The sequence below is a fragment of the Oryzias melastigma genome, linkage group LG15, assembly GCF_002922805.2.
Source record: "Oryzias melastigma strain HK-1 linkage group LG15, ASM292280v2, whole genome shotgun sequence".
Taxonomy (NCBI): Eukaryota; Metazoa; Chordata; class Actinopteri; order Beloniformes; family Adrianichthyidae; genus Oryzias; species Oryzias melastigma.
In genome coordinates this window covers 7217274-7236399 of record NC_050526.1, presented here as the reverse complement: position 1 = coordinate 7236399, position 19126 = coordinate 7217274, and the positions used below count along the sequence as shown (strand labels likewise).

At 44.5% G+C, this 19126-nt stretch overlaps 3 protein-coding genes across 5 annotated transcripts; 1 reads left to right on the top strand and 2 right to left on the bottom strand.

Moving 5' to 3' along the window:
- Positions 1-79: 79 nt before the first annotated feature.
- Positions 80-5135, bottom strand: LOC112161531 (E3 ubiquitin-protein ligase RNF166). The gene is made up of 6 exons (XM_024296729.2): positions 4521-5135; positions 3791-3947; positions 3600-3712; positions 1913-2027; positions 1353-1460; positions 80-655 (listed from the first exon to the last, which is right to left on the bottom strand). Exons 1-6 carry the CDS (start codon positions 4706-4708, stop codon positions 590-592), a joined length of 747 nt encoding a protein of 248 aa, XP_024152497.1. The 5' UTR covers positions 4709-5135; the 3' UTR covers positions 80-589.
- Positions 5136-6304: 1169 nt separating this feature from the next.
- Positions 6305-13693, top strand: ctu2 (cytosolic thiouridylase subunit 2 homolog (S. pombe)). Its single transcript, XM_024297288.2, has 16 exons — positions 6305-6464; positions 6690-6764; positions 6857-6935; positions 7871-7930; positions 9125-9185; positions 9259-9368; positions 9434-9666; positions 11259-11394; positions 11467-11598; positions 11765-11856; positions 11930-12021; positions 12117-12179; positions 12244-12346; positions 12429-12501; positions 13167-13225; positions 13462-13693. Exons 1-16 carry the CDS (start codon positions 6409-6411, stop codon positions 13517-13519), a joined length of 1482 nt encoding a protein of 493 aa, XP_024153056.1. The 5' UTR covers positions 6305-6408; the 3' UTR covers positions 13520-13693.
- An 88-nt stretch (positions 13694-13781) lies between these two features.
- Positions 13782-17519, bottom strand: cdk1 (cyclin-dependent kinase 1). 3 transcript variants are annotated; one of them, XM_024297290.1, is made up of 8 exons: positions 17375-17519; positions 17072-17114; positions 16427-16583; positions 15979-16102; positions 14731-14901; positions 14498-14661; positions 14196-14337; positions 13782-13995 (listed from the first exon to the last, which is right to left on the bottom strand). In XM_024297290.1, exons 2-8 carry the CDS (start codon positions 17106-17108, stop codon positions 13879-13881), a joined length of 912 nt encoding a protein of 303 aa, XP_024153058.1. In that variant the 5' UTR covers positions 17109-17114; positions 17375-17519; the 3' UTR covers positions 13782-13878. The 3 variants fall into 3 exon arrangements, with proteins under 3 accessions (XP_024153058.1, XP_024153059.1, XP_024153057.1); XM_024297291.2 differs by having other exon boundaries at positions 17264-17467; XM_024297289.2 differs by having other exon boundaries at positions 17270-17467.
- Between the last annotated feature and the right edge of the window lie 1607 nt (positions 17520-19126).

The following is a 19126-nucleotide window of genomic DNA, read 5'->3' as shown; positions in this document are numbered from 1 at the left end:
ACTTTCAAGCTGAACATGAAGTTGATCATTTCCCCCTCACAACGCCATCTTTTGTTTGTGTCTCTGAATGAAACAAACGTTGAGGCAGAATCCTTTATTGACATGTTTACAAGAGTCATCCACAAATAAGAGTGAAGGTAAAAACAAGACGGTAAAAAACAAAAGACTGCTGTTCAGAACAGCAGGAGTCCTTCCCTCCCCCAAAGGACCCCCCCCACACACACAGATTCCTCTTCTGGATCAGGAAGCAACAAAATCAACAAAAACAAAGACAACGAGTCATCTTCACAAGAATGCCATTTACAAGGTTTGACTTTTCTTTGTGCCTCAAAAAGAAAATTGGAGCTTTTTCTGGGGTGGGGTCGAGGTATGTGAGGAAAGGGAGCTTTTAAATCTTAAGGGGGGGGCATGCTGTGTCTAAACTGGAACAGCTGCTTCCAGCATCCGTCTGCTTCATGAGGCTCCGCCCTCTATGAGGAGTCCGAAAGAAGCAGTGAAAGCCATCAAAGTCAGGGGGGGTCCACACAAGTCCAGCTGCAGTCCCGAGTGCCATTGCTGGGGGGGGTCAGAGATGGCCAGAGTCTGAGGGTCAGTTTTCAGCCAGAGACAGAGCCAGCGCCGCCTGCAGGGCCGCCTCCTCATCGATGCTGTAGTCCTGACAGAGGAAGACAGCTCCGGTCAGCGCATGTACATGTGCACGCACATGTGCATAAACACACGTGCACACACACACCATAACTATACCATTGTTGGCATTCATACAGTTTTTGTAGAACCTGCCCATGCCAGCAAGGCCAAGTGGCCCCATATGGTTTGGGTTTGTCTGCAGTTTCTGTGGTGGTCCCACCTGTGTTTTCCCACTCTGACTTAAGTAGAGATTCAGTGGGTTAGCTCGCTATGCTATCTGCTGCCTGGAGGACAGAGGAGCTCGCTACAGGGGAGCTCGCTAGCTCAAAATAGCAGAGCCTGCTAGCTTGATATAGCAGAGCTCACTTGCTTACTGTAGAGGAGCTAGCTAGCATGCTACAGTGGGCTAGATAGCATGTTACGCTGTCCACTAGGCAACATAGAGAACTAACCCACTGAGTCCTCAGTTAAGTCACTGTGGGCAAACACAGGTGGGACCACCACAGAATCTGCAGACAAACCCAACCGGGGTCCACATTTTCTGCCACTTTCAAACCAAACGAGGCCCACTTGGCTTTGCTGGCTGGGTGCATGTGTGACTGCGGTGAAGTTAGTTTTAGGTTGGATATTCGACAGACATCCAGCCTGAATATCCAGCAACATCTCTTAAGGACCGTCAATAAATTCACGAGTGTCAATAGATTCTCTGTGTGTCAGAAACTCACAACAAAGGTGTCATACGAGAACTTGTGTCTGTGCAGGAGGTGCTGCAGGAAGTTGGAGCTCTTGTAGGAGGGGTCCCCCCAGGGCATGGCCGAGCACACCGGACACACCTGCAGGGACGGACAGGTAGGCTTTACAGCAGAACTAGTAACACGTGTTGACCTGCAGAGGGAGCTGTTGAGAACTGGAGCTGTAATTATTGATACTTAAACCACACGTGCCAAAGTCAAGGCCCGGATTTGCTGTAACTTTTAATCATTTTAAACACAATCAACATAATTCGAGTACGTTAAATGAATGTTAAAGGTTCTGGACAGCAGGAACCGTTGTTGTTCTGCCAGGCCGAGCACCATCAGCCATCGTTGGGTCTCAACCAGTCTACAGACTGAATCCGAACTAGCAACCGGGCTTGCTGACGCATGTGCAACCATGTGCTTCATTTCAGGCTGTTTTTGGGATGGGGATCTCTTGGACTGAGGTGGGAGCCTCAGAGAAGCTCATCCTCAGGCATTTTCTCCGTGTGACTGTGGTGTCCAGGAGCGGAGCAGGAATGTTCTCTTACCACTTTGCTGGGATCGTTGCGGTGGTTTTCCATACAGTGCTTCACCAGTTCCTGCTGGTCCAGGTTCCTGGCACCACAGAATGGACACACAAATGTGGACCGGTTTGGAATATTGCTGCACAGACGGACATGGAGACACAAGATTCACTCTGTGGTCACACCAGAGTTTGACACTCTCAGATAACATCAGATTTTACACGTGAGATAACTACTGAGGATGTAACGATTTTTTGTGAATCAATGCAGACAATTAAAAAAAAAATCAGAATGCCTCGGCCAGTGCCTAACTTTAGAAAAATGCAGAGCTGATGGCAATTCTCCATGCAGGCTCACTGAGTGTGTGCTTAGCGGAGGGGCTGCGTGCTCTTTTGGTTTTAAAAGTTAAACATAAGTCAGTCCCTCCAAGATTTCATGATGTTGTGATCGCAACTATTAACGCAAATTCAAGCAAAGGCTAGATCTGTTCTTCACCCTGCAACGTTTCATTTTCATCCATCTTTGACCAATCTACCATGACAACAGTCATGAGTGACCACGCAGCTTCACGACTGTTTCCCTTCTAACTCCTGCCCGGGAGCCGTGCTCTATTGTAAGAACTCTCTTTAGCTCTCTGCAAGCTGTGCGTCAACGGCCATTAGCACCAAGTGCGGCCGAGTGCACGCTCAGCGCCTGATGGGGAGTTACGCTGAGCGGGTACATGTGTGGAGTGGTCTGTCACATGAAGAACAACATGAACAGAGTATGAAAAGATCTGTTATCATTTTAGTATCATGTATAATTGTTTATTTGTATTGAATCCTTTCTATTAGTATGAAAAAAGACAGTTTGATGTAAGGGGCAAAAAGAAAACATACCATATTTTCCAGAGTATAAGTCGTAGTTTTTTTTTATAGTTTAGTCAGGGGTGCGACTTATACTCTGGAGCAGGGGTAGGGAACCCTGGTCCTCGAGAGCCACATTCCTGCATGTTTTCCAATATACCTGCTCTGGCATGGTCTTATTGGCTGGACACACCTGAACCAGTCCCTACTCATGACTGATTACCTGGTTCAGGTGTGTCCAGCCAATAAGAACATGCCAGAGCAGGGTATATTGGAAAACATGCAGGAATGTGGCTCTTGAGGACCAGGGTTCCCTACCCCTGCTCTGGAGCGACTTATTTGTGTTTTTTTTAGACATAGATAGGCTCATATATGTTATTTTCCCAGTAAACACTGATTGTCTTTTAATGGTTGTTTCCTCTAACAACTACTAGAGGGCGCTGCATCTGAGTACAAGTACAAGCAGAAGTGTCGTCCAAAACAAACAGAACAGAATCTGATTGTTTTTCTCTTAAATGTTGATATTTTTCTCATACAGATCAAAAAATTGGTATTATTGTATTTATTTATTTTTAGCTATGCTTGGCAGATTTGCTCTGAAGTGTCAGACTTTTCCCCCAAAAGTGCGATTTATATATGGTTTTCTTTGTCTTGATTTGACATTTTTTGCTCTTGCGACACCTACTCCAGGAAATACAGTACTTGGTCTTAAAATACCTTTAATTCATTGTGTTGAGAGAAAAAAAATGAAATTGTGACTTTAAAACTGGATCGCATCGAACCGTTACATCCCTAATACTTACCTCACCTGGTCAAATGTGTAGCATAATGTCAGTGGACGGTGTGTGGTGCTGGGGGAGGTGTACCTGGGTATGGGCTGAGACGTTGGCAACACGGGGACAAACTTGGGACAGTTGGCAATCTGCTCTTGCACCTTGGAGCAGGAGGAGATGTGGGCCCTCATCTTCATGAGGGACACCTGTGGACAAAACAGATGCACGTCTTGATTTAAAGGATGGGGAAAAAAGCCTCCTGACATCAGGAATCAGTTGTAAACCTTCTTGCAGCAGCCTCTGCAGGGAGCTTTGAAGGAGGACAGCTGCTTCTCCACGCTGGACGAGCGCTCCACCTTCTTGGGGTCGAAGGAGACGCGACAGAGGGGGCAGAGGGGCGAGCTGACCTGAAGGCACGGCTGCAGACACTCCCCACAGAACCTGCAGGACATTGAAAGAGTCAAGCAGCACATTTGTGTCACAGCGGAGGCTGCATGCACTGGATGTAAAAGTCCACAAATATTCTGTGGACACGTGAATGAAACGGCACACTCTCTCTGTGACCGCTCAACTCTAGAGCCCACAAACACGATTCATAGATTCATTTGTGTCTCAAAATTGTCCTATAGGTGTGTGGTTGACTGGAGACTTGTCCAAGGTGGACCCCAAATTCACCCAACAGCTGGGATAGGCTCCAGCAACCCCGTGACCCCAAGAGGGTGGGAAGTGGGTTTAAAAGATGAATTGATCTATTCCTGGGATCGGGATCATAAATAATTAACAGGGCAGGGAGATGAACTCAGATAATCGCGCGCATGCGCAGTTGGAAACGTTTTTATTTGTATGTCATCTCCAAACTCTTATGTTTCCTTTTTCGAACTTTGGTTATAATGTTTGTTTGTTTGTTTGTGATGAGGTCGGGTGTGAGCTCAGGGCCTACTTGTTGAAGCAGCAGATGAAGCACAGGCACGCGCTCACCAAACAATCACGCTCGCGCACACAGGGCTACTTTACGTGTGTCCGCAACCGGCGACGCTGACGGGCTTGTGGTAGACCTCCAGGCAGATGGGGCAGGAGAACTGGCTCTCGATGCTGTCTCCCGGGGCGCCCAGCGGGCCCGAGCCGCCGCCACCACCGCCGAAGTGCTGCTGCTGGCGGAGCTGCGCGCCGGCCGACACGAAGCTCCGGAACATCGCCATCATGGAGAGGAAGGAGCCTGTCGAAGGAGTTCGGCTAGCGCCTCATCCGGAGACCTGGTGGGGAAGATCTACAGCTGGCATGGCTTGTCAGAGGACAAATCCAGAAAACACGTCCTCTAATCCACGACATCGCGTCTGTGCGAGGGGAGCGAAGAGGACATGCCGAGGAGGTAAACACAGGAAGCGCCAGCCGGACAGCGGCTGACCTGGATTCAAAGAGCTGATACCTAACGGTAAGGATGCTCCACAGATCACACAGGACGCTCCGTCCGCTCTGTATGGAGATCAACGCTGCGCCCGCAAACATCGCGAGAGTTTCATAGACTTCTTTTTGTCAACAATATATGAAAAGAGCCAGTAAACCACAACCATCCCACTAGAGTGGGCATGTGGAAGCGGGTGACCTGACCAGAAATCTCAGATGTTTCTTGTGAAGCAGATTTGTCACAAACAGACGAACTTTAGTCTAAAATTGAAGAATAAATCTGTACTTCACTGGTTTAGTTCGAATTTGATTGGTTTTAACATATTAAGACCACATCACAGAAATTTTGTTCATCATACAAAAATGTCATTTTATGTTATCAGAGTACACTTGTACAAGAAAAAAATCTGTATTTCTGCTCAAATTAAAGTAATCCTGGTCTCTCCCAGCTCTACTGGTGTTTTTTTTCTTTCCTTTGTTACTGCAAGTGTTTATTCCGTTTATTCAGTACAGATTCTTACATTCTTGCATAGACGTCCAACACGTTTAGGGTAAAGCAGAGTTTGCTTTTAATTAACTGCAAGCATAAATTGACAGAATTGAAACTGTGCTTTGTGGTAAAATAGCCATCAATAAGAAAAACACGCATAAAGACAAAATTGTTTCCAGATTAACAATTCATAATAATAATAATAATGAATATATATATATATATAAATATATATATTATTCTTAATATATTAAGAATTTTGTTTATATATCAGTGGTCACCAACCTTTTTGAAACTGAGAGCTTGTTCATGGGTACTGAGTCATATGAAGAGCTACCATTTTGAAAAAAAAAAACAAACAAATTTTGCTTAGTTTGCCTTTAGTTATGCAATGTTAATGATGAATAATGATCCTCCTCTATGTAAATACATTGATTTCTCAACATAATTATCAACAATGACAACAAGCTAAGAAGCAGATATCAATTCTCAGCACTTTATTAATCTCAGTAAATGTTACATTTTCAGATGATCATTTACAAATGTTCAATTTTCACTATGTTGTTCCATGTTTATCAATTATGTAATGTCAAAGAAAAATCAACTTACACATTTTTAAACAAATCTTTTCACATTTTGAACTAATGATCAAATCTGCAGCATTTTTAACTAAATGAATTATCTTTGAACTCGAATAGGTCAGAGGTCACCTAAACTTATCTTAAGTTCATGTCTCATGAACATATTTTAATTACGTTTTAATTTTTAAATCTATGTAAAAGTAAGTTATGGAATGTAAGTGTAATTAAAAAAAAAATACCAACAGAATATATATATATAGTTCTAGATTCCAATATACTGAATGTAAAAAATGTATTTTTTAAACTTTGTAAATAAAGAAAAGAGAAAAAACCTTCGAGCGGAAGTATTCATTCTGCGCATGCGTGGTACTGATCGGGCAGCGTCGGAGCAGACTCTTCGATTGTCCCGGTGTATTTCGTTTCAACAATGTGTCAGGTGGAGGAAGACTATCAGCCGAAGTTGCAGCGTCCGGAGGAGCACAGGTACGTATCCAGGAGCCTCTGAATGGATCAGAGGGTTCCGAGGCACCGCCATGTTGAACATTGAATTGTGGGAAAACAGACCCCGCGTGCGCGTGTACGGCTGACACAGAATAATCACTAAGAAGTTTGAGTTCACAGAACCTAAATGAGAGCTGGAGAGTTTATGTTCTCTCCCTGGAGCTCAGTCGTGTCAGTGAGATCTGTTGAAGTAACTTTTTTTTAAAGTGTTTCCAGAAAATGTGTGAAATGCAAAGAGGAGCTGGCAGCAGTTCTGATCCGTGCAGGAGACCCGTACTGCAGGTGAGACGCACCTGGGAGGCGGAAGCCCCTCCCCGTGGCCTTTCTGTCAGAAACAGGAGTGCACGTGCAGACTGTGTTCTGTTGTTTGTTAGGAGCTGCTTCAGAGACTACTTCACTCACAAGTTCAGAGCCATGCTGGGAAAAACCAGACTCATCTTTCCTGGGGAGAAGGTAAGCTGCCCCCATGTGTAGACCCACATTTCACTCCATCATTACAGTAAAAAAAAAAAAATCTTAGTCAGAACTTGATACGATACAATGGATCAAAGACAACAGCACAAATATTGTGCAAACTGCACATCAACTTTACAGTCCAGAGGTTTAAATTGACTTATTGAGATTAGAGTTTTATGAAAGACTTGAGAGTATTGAGTTCCTTTGAAAGATGGAATGTTCCTGTTTGGAATGAGTTCTACTGTTCACTAGTAGGATTTAAAGTCCAGATGGAACCCATGGTGACATGAGTGTAACAAACATATCCCAAACGTGTTCATGTCCACTTGGTTTGTGGTGCATTCCACATCATTCTACTTTTAAGGACAAATGGGTCGGGGTTCTGATGGGTTCTGTGAGTTCGACCATTTACATGTGAATGTCGAATTTCCCTAAAATAATAAACTGTTAACAAAAATTAGATTTTTGGACAATACATGATTAAAAGTATAACATGACATCACAAATACTAGTTTGGATATTTATGTTCGACATTGTGATTATAAATGCAGCTGAATCAAACCAAGATTTCTTTGAGAGAAAAACTCTTATGATCAGAAAAATAATTCCCAGGTCATGGTAATAATGTTTTTTTTTTTTTAGAAAGTGCACCAATTTAGCAACATTTCAAACTTTTTATAAATAAATAGGTTATTATATAGGAAACACGATGCATACCTGATGCATGGTCGTGATTTTATCCTAATCTACACACAGACTGAGATTTATTTAAACTGTTGGACTCCTCGGTCTGTGTTTATAAACGGGTCGGTGGGTACCCGATGTCGCCGTAGACCGCTAGCGCCCGTTGTATATGGGTCGGGTGTGACACGGTCTGAAACTGTCGATCTTTCATGGGAAACTTTTCGTGTTCTGCTGTTTTCTGCTCTCAGGTGCTGCTGGCCATCTCTGGAGGCCCCTCCTCTTCTGCCATGCTCAGTCAAGTCCAACAGGTGGTGTGCTTCTCTCCATCTCCCTTCTCTTTCCAACAAACACGTCGAGGTTGGATTAGGACCCTCGGGGAGGGGGGCTGAGCTGAAGAGGAAGGGGTTCTGTTCTTCATCCAGACTGTAAATGCTGATCCAAAGATGTTTCTCTGATCATCCGAGTATCTTGACTTCTTGATGCTCTGACTTCTTCAGAGCCGTAGGTAACGGTGAAATCACCTGATGCAGGCAGATGTGAGCGCCATGATCCGAACGGCGTGTTTCTGGGTTTGACAGAAACGTTTTAGCATGACATGAACTCTGCACTGTCCGTCACACCAGCAAAGCTTTGAAAAAGTTCGCTCTGAGCTTCAGCTCCGTTCACGGAGACTCCAAACACAGCCCGGTTCTGGCTGCAGGTTCTACCTTCCCCACCATGATTAACCAGCACTTTAGAGCCGATTCTTTATGGAGCCGGTCTCCAGCATAACTAGAATCGGAGCAGCTTTGTGGCGGTGCTTTCAGCCTCACTGTGTGAACTAGGGCTGGTTTAATAAAATTGATAAATCAATTTGAATCGATTTAAGCCTAATAGATCAATAATTGATCCATAAAAATAAACATCCATTTATCACATACAGCTTCAGTCTGCTAGCTTGATGCTAACTTGTAATGGAATTTCCCATAGGATGGCTAATGCTAACGCTCGGTCGACATAAACATACATTACTGATTAAATGATCATCTTTATATGAAATTTCTAAACTCTTTTGAGGACATACTTTTAAAGTAACCATTTAGGGTCTGAAGCACATTTTCGCTCATACTTTCTTCTTCTGGAATGAGGTCTTCTGCTATCGCGCGATCGCCACCTAGTGTCCAAACTGAAACGTCCTCCAGGAGAAGCAGAACAATGTTTACATGTTAATGATCTGAACATTTTAGTTAGAACTTCTCCTTTAGAGAATCCATGTAACACTGGATGATATTAACAATCTCATTATTTCATTACTGTATGTGAACGGTATCAGATAAACATAAATCTATTCAAAACATATAGTAGATTTTTTATGTATTTTTAAACAAATGTGTCTAAATTTGTAAACTTGAATTGAAGGATCTAAAGAAAAAAAAAACCCTGAATTGAATCGATCCAGGCTCTGGTGAATCAAATCATTCCTGGGAACTATAATTGACTCCCAGAACGTCTGCGTCTTGCAGGGTTTGAGCCAAAGCGCTCAGAAGAAGCTCCGGTTCCTGCCAGCAATCGTTCACATTGATGGTAAGTTCTTCCAGAAACTGCGGTCTGACCTGCAGGAAACCTGTTAACGGGGTGTGTCTGATCACGTCACCAGAGGGGGGCGCTCTAGGTCTGTCTTTGGTGGAGAGGCAGCGGCTGGTGTCTGAGCTGCAGGTGATCTTCAGAGCCTCCGGATTCAACTTCTACACCATCCCTCTGGAGCAGGTCAGTGTGGGGGGGTCGCACTTGTCTCTGAGAAACAGCTGGCCCGACATCTCCAATGCTTTCAGGTTCTGGACCTTCCCAGTTCGGTTGTGAATGTGGCCCCACCCTCTTTTGACCAAGCTCCTGACTCCTACAAAGCAGCGGTGGACGTCGACCTTCAGGGGGCCGGCCGAGACCCGCAGCAGGGTGGGGGCGTGCCGGAGCCGAGATTGGACGAGTCCCAGACCCGATCTCTGCAGCAGCTGTTGGGTTCTGCTGCGACGCTGACGGCCAGAGCAGAGCTGCTGTCTACTCTGAGGTCAGAGTGATCCTGTCGGGGGGTCGATCCTCTTTTGATCTATGTTCAAGTGTCTGTTAATTATGATGATGCTGTTTTTAGTCAAAACCCCTTTGAATTAAGAAAAACTCAGAAATGCAAATTTAAGCTTAAAAAACCCTTTTCACTGTGACAGGGCACAAAATGGTGACAGAGCCGTGAACGTGATGCATAACATCCAGAGTTCAGCTTTAGAACAGCATAGCTAACAGCTGAACGCTGTTTAACACAATTTTACATAAATAATAAAAGGTAATTCTACCAATTTCAACAGAAAAATGTACAACATTTATTTAATGAATGTCCTGCTGAACTCTATTTTCATTTCCTGTCTTCGATCATTCACAAATCTAAATAGAAATTTGAATTATCCTTCAATATTTGAGGTTCTATATTGAAAATATAGACCATTAATTTGAGCAGATATAAGAGTCTAAAAGTTTCTATTTTGTCTGATGTTATTGATACGTGTTTTAAATGTGATCAGAACAAAAACTGATAGAAATTCATATTGGCCTCATTTAATTGGAGCAGCTAAAATGCAGATCGCTGAATGTTGTGTTTTAACTGAACCAAAGGCTAAATTTAGTTTTTTTTTAATAAGAGGTATTTGCTGTTTTGAATGGGTCATTTTAAGGAGTAATTGCGAAAAAAGAAATGCTTTAAAAAAAAAAATTTTTTTTTTCAGTTCCAAATGATTTTTCTCCTCGTTTCCCTTCATTATCCTGCAGGATCAGACAAAGTTATGATCAACAGCAAAGAGGAGCTACGTCAGAAAATAACAACAGTTATTAGTTTTTCTTTATCATCAGACACGTTGAAATTGTCTGACTTTATCTCTGTTTTAGTGATTCTGTGAACTCAGAAATGTAATCAACTTTAACTGGACAGAAAAGATCTTCTACAGATCTACGTCTCATCAAGTCGTGGAAAGCTAGCGTTAGCATTAGCATCAATTAGAAGAAGAAAATCTGAATTCATAATCAAACCAGCAGCATTCAATGAAGTTCCTGTAACCTTCATCTAACTATGACCGGGTTGTAGAGAGAAATAATCCACGACTGGTTTAATATCATTTTGGGGAAGCAGCTGTGGAGCATTCTGCAGGAGGAATACTGACATTTGATCTGAGAGGGAAAACAACCAGGAAGGACATTTAGAAAATATATATTGTACTAATGTAGGTTATAAATGGTTGGGTTACCTTTTATTATTTATGTAAAATTGCTTTAAACACGTTCAGCTGTCAGCTTTACCGTTCTGCACACTCACTGTTTTGTGTGACGTCACGTGAAAAGGATCTAATGTCTTTGTCCTCCACCATCAGAAAAATGTCACAAGAACATGTTTTTTTAATCCAAATTTATTGACTTTTTTGAGACATTAACTAAACAAACTGACAAAAAAAAAAAAAAGAACGATTGTCCGCTGTGTAAGAACATGTTAAAAAACAAAAACAGTTTTCACTGGAGTGGGTCTTTAGTGTTTGTTGACAAAGCCACAAAATGATGAAAGAGAAGTGGGCGGGGGTCTTCCAGAAAAACCTCCAGTGAATGTTGTGCTCCTCCTCAAAGGCAGCACCTGCTGGTCCACACGGCCCGGACCCGAGGCTACAGCAAGCTGCTGCTGGGGGAGAGCTGCAGTCGGCTGGCCGTCAGACTGCTCACCTGCGTCAGTCTGGGCAGAGGAGCTCACCTGGCTCAGGACACGGTGGGTGTGTCTGCAGACTCTCTCATGGCTCCGCCCCCCCTCCTTGGTTTAAAGGCTGTCTGTGGTCTGCAGGGTTTCTCTGACTGCAGGTTTGGAGATGTCACGCTCGTCAGGCCCATGAGGGAGTTCTCAGCCAAAGAAATCGCCGTCTACAACCACATGTTTGGCGTGCCGACTGTCATCATTCCGACCCTGGACACCAAGGTGAGACCCCCCACCACCACCCCACTGCAAAGAGAACAAATCCCAAGTGTACACAAGTGTGTGCACGCCAGGTTCCTCGTCAACTTCTTCAGTTTTAGAGGACGTTGGCGTAGAGCCACGCCCCCAGCGCTGCTGTAACAATGGCCCCTCCCTCTGTGTGTCTCAGATGCCGGAGAAGGCCAGTATCCAGCGCCTGAGCCAGAGCTTTGTCAGCAGGCTGCAGCAGGACTTCCCGTCCACCGTCAGCACCATCTACAGGTCAGGGAGCGGCTCGGTCCAAAGCTGCAGAACCTCCTGCAGCTTTCTGACCACAAAGCTCTGTCTGATGCAGGACCAGCGAGAAGCTGCAGACAGCAGGAGGGGGCTGCTCCGCCCAGGACGGCCGGTGTCTGCTGTGCGTCTGCAGCGTGGACACGGCTGCAGGTGAGTCGGACCGTGTGCTGCTGCAGGGATGCATCTGTGGAACAAGCTGAACGTCAGCGAGGATCAAACTTTGAGCCTCTCCGTCTGTCCTGCAGGGAAGGCCTCAGCGCTCCAGGCCCGGCTGATCTCAGAACAGCTCTGCTGTCAGGAACCTGCAGGTAGGATCCGGAGGAGTCCTGTTCTCTGTGTCTGACCCCTGCTGACGCCATCATCTGATTTAAGGGACGGTGCAGGTGGGACCGACCCCCCCTGCTGGACAGTGCTGTTCCGCTACAGATGGAGAGTGTGGGAGACCAGCAGGTGGCGCTGGCTGCTGCTCCTCACAGTAAGTTTGAACTTGTGAGAGTTCAGGTGTCTGAGGCCTCAGGTTGCAGCTCCTGTGGGTGAAGTTCTGGATCTGCTTTTAGTTTCAGAGCTCCAGAGAAGAAGGAGCTGCAGAAGCTGCTGTGTTACAGCTGCCAGCTGATCCTCAGAGACATGGTGAGACTCCACCATCTCCTGCTTCACTGCTGCTTTTATGTAATCCTCAAAGTAATGAGTAACTTAACCAGTAATGCTGTATTTGTAGCTGCAGCAGTTTTAGGAGAAATGAACAGCTGAGTCAGCATCTAGTGCAGGGGTGTCAAACTCAAGGCCTCGAGGGCCGACATCCTGCTGGTTTTCCAGAAATCCTTCCCTACCTGCTGCTGATTACCTGGATCTGGTGTGTTTAGCCAATAAGGAGGTTCTATGGCAGCTTGGTTGGAAAACATGCAGGACACCGGCCCTCCAGGGCTGGAGTTCAACACCAGTGATCTAGTGCATGCGTCAAAGTCAAGGCCCCAAATCCAGCTTCCAGCATTCACACTAGGATTTTTGCAGGTAAAACTATATATCTAGTTCATAATTATGTTAAAAAGTTACGGTTTTAAAGTTGTTTTTAAAGTTTTAAAAATGTAGTTTTAGATTGTTCAATAAATGTTTATCCTGTTTGGCCTGTGAGGTGTGTTTTGGCCCCTTGTGTGATTGAGTTTGACACCCCTGTTTGAAGTGGTTAAAACATCTACTTGACAATAGAAATCAGCTGATGGTAACAAAATAGAAACCAAAGGAATTGACAGTATCAGCACACAGACCAGACTAAAGTATTTTCTTCCTCCTTTCAGTCTTCAGTGGCTCATCTTCCTCAGTACATCGTAGCAGAGGCTGAGAGGAGGAAGAGGAGGTGAGGACACACACACACACACACACACACAGCTGTTGTTTGACCGGCTGGTAGCTCCGCCCCCTAACCTTCAATGTGCAGCTGGGACTCAGGAATGAAGGCTCTTCAGTTTGTCATAAGATCACTCCTTCATTAAGGTTCTGTCTTAACGGGAATGTTTTGTAAACAGAAGCTTGAACTTCTCCACGTGACTCAGCTGATCTGTGAATGCTTTCATATTTTGGCTGTTTCTGCAGGTCTCTGATGAAGGACGAGATCAGTGAGTTCCTGCTGGAGGAGGAGGGCAGCAGCTGATCAGATGTTTGAAAGCAGACTCCTGGTGAGAGGAGAAGCTTGATTGGTTTAAGCTCCTCTGATGCTGCAGCTGACAAAGATCTGTTCAGAGACAAGTTACAGAATTCTTAACCGTGAAGATGGAAGCTGTTTTTATTGTCCCTTTATTAAAATGAGCTTGGTTTCATGTTTGAATTGTTTGCTCCTCAGTAATGCATCCACCCAGCAGGAAGTTTAACAGCAAACCTCTTCAGATCAGAACAGAGTGTTCCTGACATCCACAAACACTTCAGGAAAACTTTTATTCACACATTTTCTGGGAAGCATTTCCCACAAAAAACATACAAGTATTTACAGAAGAACAGGCGGTGCTCAGGCCTTCAGACGCCGTTGATGGAGGCGGCGGGCAGCGTGGACTTGTCCAGGTCATCAAAGTATGGGTGGGTCATGGCCTCGCGCGCAGAGATCCTCTTGGGAGGATTGTAGATCAACATTTTCTAAAAGACACAATGAGAGTCATTGAGAAGGAGCTCCTGGATGATGTTCAAAAGTACAGAGCGTGGCTTTGAAGGTCAAAGGATCTCTGGTGGTCCGATCATTTAGCTTCAATAGGATAAAAGATTAAACTTCTTAGTTTAGCGTTTCTCTTTTGAGTCCTTCTTCATCTGGACTGAAGAACTCCTGGTGATGAACTCACCGCCAGCAGGTCCAGGCCGTTCTTGTCCAGGTTCTTCACCATGGAAGACAGGCTGCCCTCCTTCCATTTGGGGAAAGTGTTTTTGTAGTCAGGCAGGCTCTCCACATCTGGCCACACGTCATTGTTCGGGGTCCCCAGAGTCCTGCAGAGACGATGGACAGTACAGAGCTTTACTCTTCAGGAGCTGATTTCTCCTGGAGAAATGTGTGCTGAGAGGATGAGCTGGACCACCGGGGCCAGTGCAGTGTCTGAGCCACACGTTTACGCTCCTGGATCGACGGTTCTGCGTGTGGTACGGGTACCTGAAGATCCTGAAGAGCTGGTCGATCTCTGAGTCTCCGTGGAACAAGGGCTTCTTGGTGGCGAGTTCAGCAAAGATGGTACCGGTGCTCCACACGTCCACTGGGGTTGAATATCGGGGGGAACCCAGAAGGACCTCAGGAGCTCGATACCACAGAGTCACAACCTGACAACCAGAAGGTGTGATCAGCCCAGCAGACCTGAGTGTTCACTTCTTCAGCCGAGCGGCTCTCACCTCGTGGGTGTAGACCCGGACAGGAACGCCAAAGGCCCGGGCTAGGCCGAAGTCTGCCAGTTTGATGACCCCCTTGTTATCAATCAGCAGGTTCTGGGGCTTCAGGTCGCGATGGAGGACCCGCCTTCGGTGACAGAAGTAAATGCCCTCCAGGATCTGGTAAAGGTAGCTCTGGGGGGTGCAGACAGAAAACGGTTGACAGCTGGTTCCAGAACCAGAACATCCTCACAGACAGAAGAACTGATGAAGATCAGCAAAGATGGTTTTGAGCTGCAATCCATGATTAGTGTTATGCTACAGTAATGTGTCAAAGTCGAGGCCCGGGGGCCGAATCCGGCCCTCCAGATCATTTTATTTTATTGTTATTAATGACCCGATGTTATCTTGCACTCATTTCTAACTTGTATAATTTTGACAAAATATATTTTTATGGAGAGTAAAATATTGAGTTATTTAAGGTTTAAGTTGATTGATTTATTCATTCATTCATCTTCTTGTCCGCTTTTTCCCTTTCGGGGTCGCGGGGATGCCGGAGCCTATCCCGGCTACTGATGGGCAAAAATGACATGTTTCTGCCCAGTTTTAAGCTGGGGACCTTTGATTTACTCTGGAATAATACTCCTGTCATTTTGTTATTCATAATTATGTTAAAAAGTTACAGTTTTAAAAATTGGCATTCTGCTAGCTTTTTGGACTATTTTGGTATTTACTAAGATTTTTTTTAGGCTGTTTTGGAGTTCAGATAATATTTCAGCAACATGTTAGCTGTTTGGCTAACCCAAGTTTAAAAAAAAAAAAATAATAATTTTTAAGCTAATTTGGCATTTAGCTAATATTTTAGCTGGCTATCAACTTCAGCGTTTTCAGCTATTTGCTTCAGTGAATTCGGCTATCAGCACTAGTATTTTCAGTGGCCAAATTCAGCTTACAGCATTCACACTAAAACAGTTAAAACAGTTCATATATATCTAGTTCATAATTATGTTAAAAAGTTATTTTAATTTTTTCAAAACTTAGTTTTAGAGTACTCAACAAATGATTAACCTGTCCAGCCCGCGGCCTAAGTTGTGTTTTGGATTTTGGCTCCTTGTGCGATTGAGTTCGACTCCCCGGTGCTATGGTACGGTATGTTTTCTAGTACTCTTCTCAGAAACACCCCCAGCGAGAACCTGGATGGCCAGCTTATTAGAAAGTGTTTTTCCCCAACAGAGAGCAGGAGATCTACAAATGAAGTGCTGGATGTTTTACCTTGACCAGCATGGGGTCCATGTACTGTCCTGACGGGATGCTGTCCAGGTACTTCTTCAGGTCCATGGACAGGAACTCAAAGATCAGGTAGAGGCGAGACTCCTGCATCAGGACATCCAAGAGCCTTGCAGGTGAACACAAAGGAGGGACTGTTATTGCACCTGGAAGATGAGCTGAGGAGTTACAAGTTTCAGCATTTATGCAACTCTGAACATGAAAAGAAGAGTTCAAAAACAGCAGGACTCTACAAAGAAACATGTGAGAATGTGAGAATGTGTTCAGGTCAGAGGTCACGATCCAACAGTCTGAAAGACTTATGGACAAACGGGAGAGTTCATGACACTGTTCAGCAACGAGAACAAACATCTGGATGACACCAACACCTTTGACCCAAACATCTTCTCACTGTGTGGCAATGTGCCTGCAGAGCAGCCATGGTCACACATACCGGACGACGTTGGGGTGCTTCAGCTCCTGAAGCAGAGACACCTCCCTGATAGCAGTGCTGGGAACTCCCTCCTCCTCGCTCTCCAGGCGGATCTTCTTCATGGCCACCACCTGTCCCGTGGACTTGTGCCGGCCTTTGTACACAACGCCGTATGTCCCTGCAGACACCAGAGCAGAGTCACTGTACAATGTAATAGAACCTTCACATAATCAAACTAGTCCAGGACACCAGAGTGCTGGATCAGAACCAGACTAAAGCTGGAGAAACCCTCATCCCGGGACATCTGCAGTTAAAACCAACCAGGTGGAAGAACTTTTTTCCCCTTTTAACTTGTCCTGTCCAACAGCTGAGCCAACCGATGCGGGCTGAGAGCCTCTAGTGTTGAGCAGATTTTACTGTCACAGCAGGGATTTATTGAGTATGAACCCCTGTTGTATTTCATGCTAAACTTTATTCATATTGACTAGGTTTTATTTATTTATTATAGGTGGAAGAACTTTCAAAGACTTCACTTTTGGTCTCCTGTTGACCTCCTCCACACAGAAAAGAGGCCCCGTTTGTAAAATGAGCTACAGAGATGATCCATCATCCGTTTGAAACCGAAAAACCCCATAAACTTTTTAAGGAGATCCTCTGTACACCTACCTTCTCCGATTTTCTCTATTTTGACGTAGTCCTCCATCTGTACCTGAAAGACAGCACACGTCCTGTCATGCGGGAATTCAGACACGGAGAGCAGCCGTTCACGACCGGAAAACGAGCCGCAGAGTTCACGAGAATCCGATCACCAACTACCGCCGTTCTAAACCTGTAAACCCGGTTAGTGGTGAACCGAACCGTTACCGAAAGGCGCGTGTCCGTCCGTCCGTCGACGTGCCTGGTCTCAATTCGAAGCCGTACTCTGTCGTGTTAGACCGGAGGAAGCCGTTAACGGCCGCAGTCTCTTACCTCCGTGCCGTCTCTGCTCACGCTGCGGGTACAAAGCTAACACTCTTTAAAATTGAGCGCAGGATTCGGGTTCAAAACGGACCAATCGGCGCGCTCGAAACTGTTCAAAACAGCCAATCCACGACGCGTAGAGGGAACGTAACAGAACGCGCTGACGTCACGAAAGGACGGCTTCCGGTCTTCCCGCTAAAGTTTTTTTTTCCACTTTCTTTTGCTCTGCCTTTAGTCTTTCATTTTTAGCTTTAACGCTTGTTGCTTGTTCGTTTCCAACTTTTCACTTTGTTGACTTTCATTATTTTAACCCCCCCTAAAACATTTTTTATTTGTTTTGTTTTTTCCGGTGTTAAACAATTTTTTTAAAAATAATTTTATTTCCTTTTTGATTTGTTTTAAAACGTTTTCCTTTTTTGTCTTCAATATCTTTGTTCTTAATGTTTTCACTGGAAATCTTTCTCTGATTATTACACATTGTTTCACTCCATTTGTTTTGATAATAAGAAATACAATGGAAAAGTTGCATCTTTTATTTATTTTTCCTCCTGATGCATCCAAAAATAGAAAAGACAGCCGTCCACAAGTCTACATATGAACACAATCCTTGATATATTGCATTGTTTCTATTGTTTTATTTTCTTTTATGATTTAAAGACTAGACGGAACATTCAAAGAAGACTTCGAGTTGTTGGACCATTTACACAGTTGAATAACAAAAAAAAATTTTTTTTTGACAAGCCATCTCATTAAAATATACCATGACGTCACAGATTGGTTTATTGATTTATATGGCACTTTAAAATGACCACGGTCAATCAAGGCGCAGTAAATTAAAAATACTATAAAACAGAGCTAAAATTTTAAAAACAATTCAAGATAAAAAAAAAAAACCAATTACAGTAAAACACACCAGCAGAGCACAGTCTCATGTCGTGTCAAATATAAATGGGTTTTAAGAAGTTTTTTAAAGATGGCCAGTGAGGATGCCTGCCAAATACATAGCTTCGGTGCACAGATTGAAAACGTTTGGTCCCCCTCAGCTTCCTCTTTGACTTCAGTACCTCCAGGAGAAGCTGATCAGCTGACCTGAGGCTCCGGGTCAGGGTGTAAGGACAGAGAGAGATGCATAGTTGTTTAAAGCAAAAGCAAATAAAAGAATCTTAAAATTAATTCTGAAATTCACAGGCAGCCAGTGAAGGGGTGGCCAGGATGGGGGTGATGCGGTCCCTCTTATAGGACCCGAGCTGCAGCATTCTGGACCAGCTGGAGACGTGAGAGGGCCGACTGGCTGACTCCAAAATAAAGAGAGTTACAGTAATCCAGCCGGGATGTGATAAAAGCATGGATTACTGTCTCAAAATGATGTTTAATGGTTTGGCCTTCACCAGCTGCCCCAGATAAAATAATCTGGATTTTACCACTGAGTTGATCTGACAGTTAAGTTTAAAATCACTGTCCATCTTAAAACCCAGATTTGAGACAGACTGTTTAAGATGTGGAGCCAAAGGACCCAGCTCCACTGAGGAGGGGTCAGGAGCTGCTAGGACCAAACACCATCACTTCTGTTTTTTATTATTAAAGCTTAAAAAGCTGAGGGCACCTTAACATCTGTCAACCACATTACCATTCCTATCCTTGATCACCCTAACCTGCTGCATGTCCTTCCCGTCTCTGTCTCTCTGCCTTGCTAGTCTGTACAGGTCAGTCTCTCCCTCCTTACTACCCAACCTAGCATACAAGTCATCATAAGCTCTTTGT